Here is an 8899-nt window from a genome sequence, read left to right as displayed (position 1 = left end):
TTTGTTTTTTTGTTGCAAATGGGTGCTAGCTGTTCATGTCGCCCCAGCCTCGATATCACATGTGGGTACGTTAGCTCGAGGCTAACAATAGTTTACTATTCAGCGGGCTGACACGTGACTAGCTAGCCACATGTAAACACAGCAGGCTAACACCAGTGCGTCCTTTACCGGACAGTTCCTCTTATCTTTGCTTATAGGTGACTGTTTAACTGGAGGTTTGAAGTGACTGTAGCTGCTGTTTGTGCCCATTAGAATGACCCAAAACTGGCAGGACCAGAGTTGGTATGGAGTTACGTAACGTAGTATTTTGTTCGGTGCGAACGATGCTAAGTACGCTAACGGTACGTGCGTTTCTCGTGTGATGGGTGATTATGGAGGAGGCCAAATGTTGTATATCTCTTGTTCCACCAAGCCCCCTTTCACCCGTCTCAACTATGTGGGCTAACATTTTAACACGAGAAGGGGGTAGCTGTTTGTTGGCCGTTAAAATGGTAACAGTTGAGCTAGAAAAATGCTCGTTTTTGAAGTTGGAACAGAATGTTACGGGTATACAAAACGTGACGTCACACCCTAGTGCCTTCTCCTAGCTAGATGGATGCTAGGACTAAAACATGTGGCTCACTGCAGCCAGAACAGTCACCTAAACGGAGGTATTAAACGTTGTCTCTAAACTAAGAGGATAACCTGCAGGTTAATACACATATATGTGTAGGTAGCTCTCATTACTGCCTGCATTGCTAGGGAAGATGGCTTCAATCACATGCCCTTAATTTGTGCTCATTTCCAAAAGCAGCCCGAGCTAACCATTTAGTTAAATTATTAACTGCACGCTCGCATCTACCACGGTTTAACTTTTGCATGGCAAATTACTTTCATTACTGTCACTGGGAGGCCTTGAAGAGGCTGTTGTAGCTTGTCTGAACCCTTCTGCAGGATGACCTTTGGGCCACAGGCTGGCCTGTTTGCTCTCTCAGTCGACCTGAACTCACCACAGCACTGCTTAAAGCCATGCAGCTTTAACCTTTGCATACATTTGAATGTATTTGTGGCTTTCTAAGTGCATTTTAGTCTCTTTTGATTCAGTCAAAGGGAGCCGTGCGCTGCATTAGTGTGTTTCTGTGGCTTAGTGAACATCGCTCACTGATTGCATTGTAATGCACTCTGGATAAAAGCATGCACCCGCATACGTTGTTGTGTAATCTTTCCTTTGCATTAAGCTAAAGAGCGCTTTAAAACGCTGGGCATGTAAAGTTGCCTTGACCCTTTTTTTAAATCTCCTAAGACTCTCACAGCTCTAAAATCCAGGGAAAACTCTGATTATCCGCGCGGCCGATTTGTCTCTAGGGAACACAGCTGTTTGGGCAACACAGAGTGCAAAACAAAGATTATTCTCACAGACTAACCACTAGGTGAGAGCGATACGCTAACAACAGCTCTCCTCTCAGGGTCTGCCAGGTGACTCGCTGAGGAAGTGGATTCCTGGGAAAGAGGTTTTGGGGTTGGGCCTGGCCTCAAAAAAACAGGCCTTGTGACTGCATAGACTGTTACCCTTTACAACTGTAGCTGTCCAGTGATCACATGACTGAGGCCGGGGACATGGTCCTCCCCCCGCAGAGGAATGTTTCACATACATGCTGCCTGCTTCAGTGACCCCAAAGGTCCTCCGATGAGCAGAGGGTGTCGGCCCAAATTAGTTTCTCAACATCCTGTCGCACATAACAGTATACGTGGGCTGAACACACTTAATTAGAAGGTGTTTCATTTGAATCCGTTTCCCGGCTCACGTCTTTGCTCTTGAGTCGAGCCCTAAAGGTGACACGTTTCCCCTCTTTTTTCGTTCACGCAGTGTGGAGATCGGGGAGAGCGTGCGCGGCGAGGACGTGTACATCGTGCAGAGCGGCTGCGGCGAAATCAACGACAACCTGATGGAGCTGCTCATCATGATAAACGCTTGTAAGATCGCCTCCTCGTCCCGCGTCACTGCCGTCATCCCCTGCTTCCCCTACGCCCGGCAGGACAAAAAGGACAAGGTAGACTGACTCACACACAGGGCACACATTACTTTAACCTCCCCTGTTTTAGCATTTATTAACATCTACCAAATGATTTACAACACTATCATTTACTTCTACTGTAATCAGATAAGAGTTTTTATTAATTTTTCCACAAATATAACTCCTCCCATAAGTACAGGCTGTAATAATAATATAAAATGTGACCTCATAGAAGTTATAATTGCTGAGAAAACACTTAAAATGTCCGTACATCTGCTAACGTAGTAAGTAAAGGTTTATGTACTTAGTATGAATTCTAAATTGCATAAAAAAAAACAAGTCACTGTCAATGCACCTTTTAAAACAAATGTTCGTATTTGTACTGTAGCGCTGCAGGTTACATACTTCTACGCTGATGTGCCAATGAGAAAACTGGCACGTACACAGCATACTCGATGAACGCGTTGTTACTGCAGCGCAATATGAGCCACGTGCTTTTCTCGGAAAATCAGAGATTGACACATCGGATGTTCCTGCAGGCTGAGAAACTGGTTCACACAACCTGCTTATCTTGTAAATCATTATCTCGTGTTGTAACCACAACAGCAAACCAGGTCCGAATGAAGCAACGAGAACGCTGCACTAGTCGGCACCTCTCCGGCTGCACACAGTTATTCAATGAACGCTGTGATTCACCACATCCATACGTTGATTTGAGAGGTTTTCGGGGAGTTTATTCCCTGAATAAGTCCCCGTCACATTTCATTCTCCTGTCGCTGTGTGGTGATATTCTTTAAATTCAAGCGTTTTCTCCGAGATACTCGCATAAGCACGGCTAAGCCGCTGCCTCCAGGTAGTCTGGTGTTTTTTCAACAGGCCCCCGAAGCCTGACCTGTTTCGTTCAGTAAGACGGCGCTCGCGGTGGGGTGTTTCTCGCCTTCCTCAGCAAAAGTTCCAACATTTCTTTTCTTACTTACTTACCTCAAGCGACTGTGTCTTGATGCTTGTCCCAGAGTCGAGCACCCATATCAGCCAAGCTGGTGGCAAACATGTTGTCTGTAGCCGGGGCCGACCACATCATCACCATGGATCTCCACGCGTCTCAGATCCAGGTCAGTACGCCGCCTTCTCTCTGGGTCTAACGGGGCAAAGAACACCTGAAAGGCCTTAAGTTAGGGAACGTTTGTGTCACAAACTACTGCAAGCTTTCATCCCAGAGTACAGCGTAGATATTACACTATTTTTGGCTCAGAAAAATGCCGTTTGTTGTAATAACCAGTACAGACAGGGACAACCTATTGACAGTGTAATACAGAGACTGTGCACATCAGTATACAGTTGTGCCGTGTGGTTTTTAGTAACGGTTGTGTCTTTCTTTCAGGGGTTTTTCGACATCGCAGTAGACAACCTTTACGCAGAGCCCGCCGTGCTTCAGTGGATACGAGAAAATATCCCCGAATGGAAAAACTGCATTATCGTGTCTCCAGATGCCGGCGGAGCAAAACGGTACGAATCACACAGTTTGCTTTGCACGTCTCCCACGTCCTGAAGCTCCATCTCATCGCCTCCACCGGGCCTAATGGAGAGTCAACAAGCTGCTTTGTTTGAGGAGCAGTTAAAGGTCTAATGGGTCTCTCTCTCTGTCCAGCGTGACGTCCATCGCAGACCGTCTCAACGTGGACTTCGCGCTCATCCACAAAGAGAGGAAGAAGGCCAACGAGGTGGACCGCATGGTGCTGGTGGGTGACGTCAAGGACCGCGTGGCCATCCTGGTGGACGACATGGCCGACACCTGTGGCACCATCTGCCACGCCGCCAACAAGTCGGTGTCCTTTCTATTGTAGAATTGCATGGATTATAATGCAAGCAGAATGAATTCAGATTGATGAATTTGAATAATTTCTCCCTCTAGGCTGATAGATGCCGGCGCGGTAAAGGTCTACGCCATCCTCACGCACGGCATCTTCTCCGGTCCGGCCATCACTCGCATCAACAGCGCCCCGTTTGAGGCCGTGGTGGTGACCAACACCATCCCACAGGAAGAGAAGATGAAGGCATGCCCCAAAATACAGGTACACACACAGTTTCTGACCTTTTAATACGTGCCATGTGTTTGTTTTCGAGGCTGCACCATCACCTTTGTTGTGTAATACAACACACCTTGAGGCCTCCTTAACCGATGTTTCGCTCTCTTTTTTTAGACGCTGTTTTTTTTTTTTTTTTTTTTTTTTTTTTTTTTTTTGCGCAGTAGCTTTTATGTCACTCGTGTTTGACTTGTTTCCTCCAGGTCATCGACATCTCCATGATCCTGGCGGAGGCGATCAGGAGAACCCACAACGGCGAGTCTGTGTCCTACCTCTTCAGCCACGTACCCTTGTAAAGAAAGACAGAGAGAGGGCATCCTCCATCCCTCTCTCCTCTCCCTCTCTCCCCCTGCCACTTTTGCAAAACACCTGATGGTCCTTGGCCAAACCCACATGACTGAAAAGTCCCGCCTTCACATTGTCTTTGACATTCTCACCCAGGACACAGAGCGAAATATCATTTCCTTTTCTGAAGACCAAGTTTCTATTTATCTCTCTTTATTTTTTCCTGTTTATTATATTTTTTCTCATGTTTCAGTACCATGATCAGCCGAGGCCTGGCCTTCACCCTAACCAAAGGCTCCACTATGTAGCCATGTGTTTGTACCTCATATTGAACTCACTTGAAATGAAGCATTCCACGACGTCATGTGATTAGAAATATGTTGGCCCCTTTCTCCCTCACAAAGTTATAAAAATGGGTTTTAAAAAAAGCACCTTTCCCCCTCCGTGTCGCTTTAAGTATTAAAACAATGTAGCCTAACCCTTCACTAGCTATATGGATTGTAATAGCTCATGCTTCATCACTTTAAAGCTGCACCACAAGTGGAAATGTGTTGATCTGACCAAACCGGAGTACAAAAGAAAACACTTCATTTTTTTCAATTTACTGAGCCTCATGAATGTGCTGATGCGTCTTACCTCTGCAGTGTAACTCCTCCCACAAAAAGCTGCTGTCACGCAGTGGTGGCTCATCTCTATGACAACCCTCTGCTTCTATTAATTGTGCTAAAAAAACACCCCGATAAGATTTAGAGACAACTTTCCAAACTCTTGACAGGTGTGTTGTTGTGAGACGAGGTGTAGGTGGGTGTTTCACTCATGTTCCAAAAGGTCATTAAAACTAATTGAGCCCGACGCTTGTTAAAGTGTCAAGATTTCAATCGTCATCGCGGCTGTAATGGGTCACTTAACTCCAACGAGGCAGCTATCACGGTTTGCCTCGAGGTGAATAAAAGAAAAAGCGTGATTTAATTTTTTTTTTTTTTTATATATGTAACACTTCAAGCTGTTTCTTTGACAATAAAGCTTTGACAATGGCTTACAGATGCTCATCTTCGCTTTCCTTAGCAGTTCATTTGAAGGGACATTACATGCATTTAGTATTGTGTTTTTTTTATTGTTAAAAAGAAAATGCCGAGATATCCTCACTATAAGTCTCTAGCATCCCACAGCTCTCCCTCTCTGGTAAGTTGTATTAGCAGTAAGTTGAATAAAATGATAGTTTAACTCATTTCAGTGTCCTTTAAGCTTTGATTAATCACAGTAATGAGCTGTAAGTTCTGGAAAACAATTTTTATTTATTTTTTATTAAGTCTGATGAATTCCTGTTTTGGATATTACTGCACTTAAAGCCTATTTTCACGACTACTTAACAATAATCGCACAACTATTGTATTTTTTACACAAGAAAAGCATCTGAATACTAATGAACTGTCTGTAGCTCAATCAGCGCCTCAATATTGATGCACCATAACTTAATCTAATAATAAAAGACAATAGAAACGTCATCTTCTGAGACAGTAATGGAGTGATGCATGAAGTGAGGATGAAGCTCCAGCTGCCACCAGGGGGCGCTCCTTCTCCACTAATGCACAGCCAGGGCAGCTGCAGGCAGATGAAAGTTAAAAAGGAGAAATAATGTGCCGTTGATATGAATAAGAGAGTCACTGTCACCGCAAATGCGGTTGAAATAAGAGTAGATTTGAGGTGAAACAGCCGTAGTGGTGGTAAACTGAAGTGGCATGCGTCATAACAGAACGGTGGGGGTGGATTGTGCAGCTTCATGAAACCCAATAAATCTGTTTATTTACATTTCTTTCCTGAGGGAGATGAGACGAGGCTCCTCTCAGGGTTTTTTTTTTTTCTTCTCTCTCTTCAGTGTTTGGTTTCAGCACGAGGATGGAGGGCTCGCGCCTCTCCAGCAGGGGGATACTGAGGATGCGAGCTGGTGATGTCAGATGTCATTAGCATATTTCTGACTATATCTGATGCTTGCGCAAAGACTCGCCACTTACTGCTGCAACGCACTGACCAAGAGACCATCCAGCCATCAGCCAACACTTAACGGTAAGCTTCCTCCAACAAAGCGTTTCTATTGTTTCAGCTTTATTGCCTGCAGCTAGAAGAGTCCAATGTGGGGTCGTGTGATCCCAAAAGATGCTGCGCCAAATACACACCCAGGGACGAGATATAAGATAATTAGTCTTAAAGGAATGCAGCTTGTTTTTTTCTATTTAAATAGGTAATTATAGAGTGTAATGTGACAACAAAGCAGGCGTTTGTGCTTTATCTTTGTCATAATCAGTCGATTTCCTTTGTTGTGCTCGAGCTGCATGGTGTCGTTATTAAAACCTGTTTTTGTTTTTTATTCGGCCATAAACGCGCCTTGCTGTGTATTCTTTTTCATTTTTTTTTTGTATATTTTCAATGAACGGAGTTTAATTTGTATTTTAAGGCTGGCGTGCAAAAAGCCAATCTGGGCGGTGGTTCCTTCAGATTGCGACCCGAAGGGAGAAGTAGCCTACGTGACGAGGGCATTTGCGGATGTTGCACAGCTGCCATGTGGACACTTATATATCAATATTTTACCGCAACAATACATCATTTATAACCCCTCTAGTTATCTTAAAAGAATATATGCACACAAGCCATGCGGCTCTCTCTCTCCTCCTCCTCCCCCCCTCCCTATATTTGTCTCGGGTCATCGCAGCATGGGAACTCCTGTTGTTATGTAAATGTCGCGGTCTGAGCGCTTTCGGACTGGCTTCATTGTCTGGAGCGGCGCGTTCCTCCCGAGCTGTGCGTCGGGTAACGGGACGCGCGGGGAGGCAGATCACGCTGGGTCGAGCCGCGGGGCGAACAAAAGGAGGCGGACGCACATTAAGAGGGGGGAAAAGTAGTCCGCAGTTGCGCATGCGGTTAAAGTGAACAAATGGGGTTTTTTTTGGACACTGAGATTTAGGCAACGCCCTTATACTGATAATAAAAAAAAGTCAGGGTGAAGCTCGTGCTCTGCTGGTTTCATTGTAACATGAATATATTTCCCTCTAATGGTTGATGTGGCTTCTGTTAAAGTGCTTACGTTCTGGTGTTTCAGACTACCTGCAACAATGAGTGACGCAAAGCCCGACGTTTCAGAAGTGAGCAGCTTCGACAAGTCCAAGCTGAAGAAAACAGAGACCCAAGAGAAGAATCCCTTGCCTACACAAGATGGTAAGATTCAAATTCCTGCATGGGGTGTTGGGTGTGACATCACATTCCTCTAAACTCCTTCTGTGCTTTTGAACTGACGCTTGTGTTTAATATAAAGCCCGACAAGGTGTTGTTTTAACCCAGGAATCTCACATCTCCTTCCCTTTCTCTCCTTCCACAGTCATCGAACAGGAGAAGGCCTCAGAGAATTCGTGAAGCCCCTCCCTCCCGTCATGCACTGTACACCCCCTCTTCCTCCTCCTCCTCCCGCATTGCCTTGTTTTCAGCCACTTCTTCTAGATGTATAACTTTGTAACCGAAAGTATGAAACAACAACAATAACCAAGCTGCACAGCCTGTGGACGGGTGACGCTTTTCCAACCAGGGGCGGTCGGGCCTCGTCCCCTCAACCAAATATACCACCTTCACTCTGGGGGCGGGGGTCTTTCTGAGGATGAGGAGGATTCGTGTGAGGCAGAGGAGGGGAGCTGCAGAAGGTGCGCGCGTCTCTTCGTCGACACACGCCTCTAAAAAAGTGACGGGGCGTGGCCCGCGTCCCAGGAAGCTCGTCAGCGTCTCACGCACCACCACCACCAACACCCTAACTTCCTGTGCGGCTGCTTTCGCGCCCAAGCTGAGGCGTCTGGCTTTTTTTTGTTATTATTGTTTCTTCGTCTTCTAATTTTCGGAAAATGCACAACTTTGTTTGTACGCTGGCCAAAACGTAAATGCCCCCCAAAAAAAAGTGATACTGTTTGTCTGTCACAATGGTTTTTTTTTGGTTTTTTTCTTTTGTATGTTCACGAGGATAAAAATGCAACGGATTCCATCTAGATCTGGGAGACGCTCAAATGGACCTCATTTACGGTTTTGATTTGAACGCCCTTTTGTCAGAGCGCTTCAGGATGGCTCTTGTGTCGCAATCTGTCTCTGAATTGTCTCAAATGAGGAAGCGGGGAAACAAAAATTACACCGGCAATTGATTCCATTTGCTTGCTTTCAACAGTAGATCAGAATTCTGAAAAGTCATGTTACTCTGCCACAAACCATTACCAGAAATGGAAAAAAACGTGAAAATGTTGTAATAAAAAAGACTTTGTTACTAAAGAATTGTGCCGCAGAGTGCTTCTTCTGGCGTCCTCACGCATTTATCCACGAGCATTCACAAATCCTGGCACTTTTAGAAGTGCCAAACAATCCTTCAGCATTACTTAAGCTATGAGGCTGTGCACTATTAAAAGGCTTAAATGTCTCAAGCCCTGCAGGGATTTACCAGCACAGGAGATGAATTGTGTATATGTGTGTGTGTGGAGAGAGTCAGGGTGACGACAGACACTTGTTAGACCA

At 45.3% G+C, this 8899-nt stretch overlaps 2 protein-coding genes across 2 annotated transcripts; both read left to right on the top strand.

Moving 5' to 3' along the window:
* The first annotated feature begins 1320 nt into the window (after positions 1 to 1320).
* Positions 1321 to 6214, top strand: LOC116386176 (ribose-phosphate pyrophosphokinase 2-like). Its single transcript, XM_031852194.1, has 6 exons — positions 1321 to 2030; positions 3008 to 3106; positions 3376 to 3500; positions 3643 to 3816; positions 3907 to 4066; positions 4282 to 6214. The coding sequence occupies exons 1-6, from the start codon at positions 1926 to 1928 to the stop codon at positions 4372 to 4374; spliced, it is 756 nt and encodes a 251-aa protein (XP_031708054.1). The 5' UTR covers positions 1321 to 1925; the 3' UTR covers positions 4375 to 6214.
* Positions 6215 to 6327: 113 nt separating this feature from the next.
* Positions 6328 to 8659, top strand: LOC116386177 (thymosin beta-12-like). The gene is made up of 3 exons (XM_031852196.1): positions 6328 to 6427; positions 7458 to 7573; positions 7734 to 8659. Exons 2-3 carry the CDS (start codon positions 7471 to 7473, stop codon positions 7766 to 7768), a joined length of 138 nt encoding a protein of 45 aa, XP_031708056.1. The 5' UTR covers positions 6328 to 6427; positions 7458 to 7470; the 3' UTR covers positions 7769 to 8659.
* Positions 8660 to 8899: the final 240 nt, after the last annotated feature.

The sequence above is a fragment of the Anarrhichthys ocellatus genome, unplaced genomic scaffold, assembly GCF_004355925.1.
Source record: "Anarrhichthys ocellatus isolate YVR2014 unplaced genomic scaffold, GSC_Weel_1.0 scaffold12, whole genome shotgun sequence".
Taxonomy (NCBI): Eukaryota; Metazoa; Chordata; class Actinopteri; order Perciformes; family Anarhichadidae; genus Anarrhichthys; species Anarrhichthys ocellatus.
Note: the sequence above shows the minus strand (reverse complement) of the source record. Positions and strands in the feature narration are given on the sequence as shown.

What these genes read in the sequence shown, in the direction of transcription:
- LOC116386177 (XM_031852196.1), top strand. Translation starts at nt 7,471, where the DNA reads ATGAGTGACGCAAAGCCCGACGTTTCAGAAGTGAGCAGCTTCGACAAG. An exon ending in TCCCTTGCCTACACAAGATG is followed by an intron (nt 7,574 to 7,733) that starts GTAAGATTCAAA and finishes CTCCTTCCACAG; the next exon opens with TCATCGAACAGGAGAAGGCC.
- LOC116386176 (XM_031852194.1), top strand. Translation starts at nt 1,926, where the DNA reads ATGGAGCTGCTCATCATGATAAACGCTTGTAAGATCGCCTCCTCGTCC. An exon ending in GGCAGGACAAAAAGGACAAG is followed by an intron (nt 2,031 to 3,007) that starts GTAGACTGACTC and finishes TGCTTGTCCCAG; the next exon opens with AGTCGAGCACCCATATCAGC. An exon ending in TCCACGCGTCTCAGATCCAG is followed by an intron (nt 3,107 to 3,375) that starts GTCAGTACGCCG and finishes TCTTTCTTTCAG; the next exon opens with GGGTTTTTCGACATCGCAGT.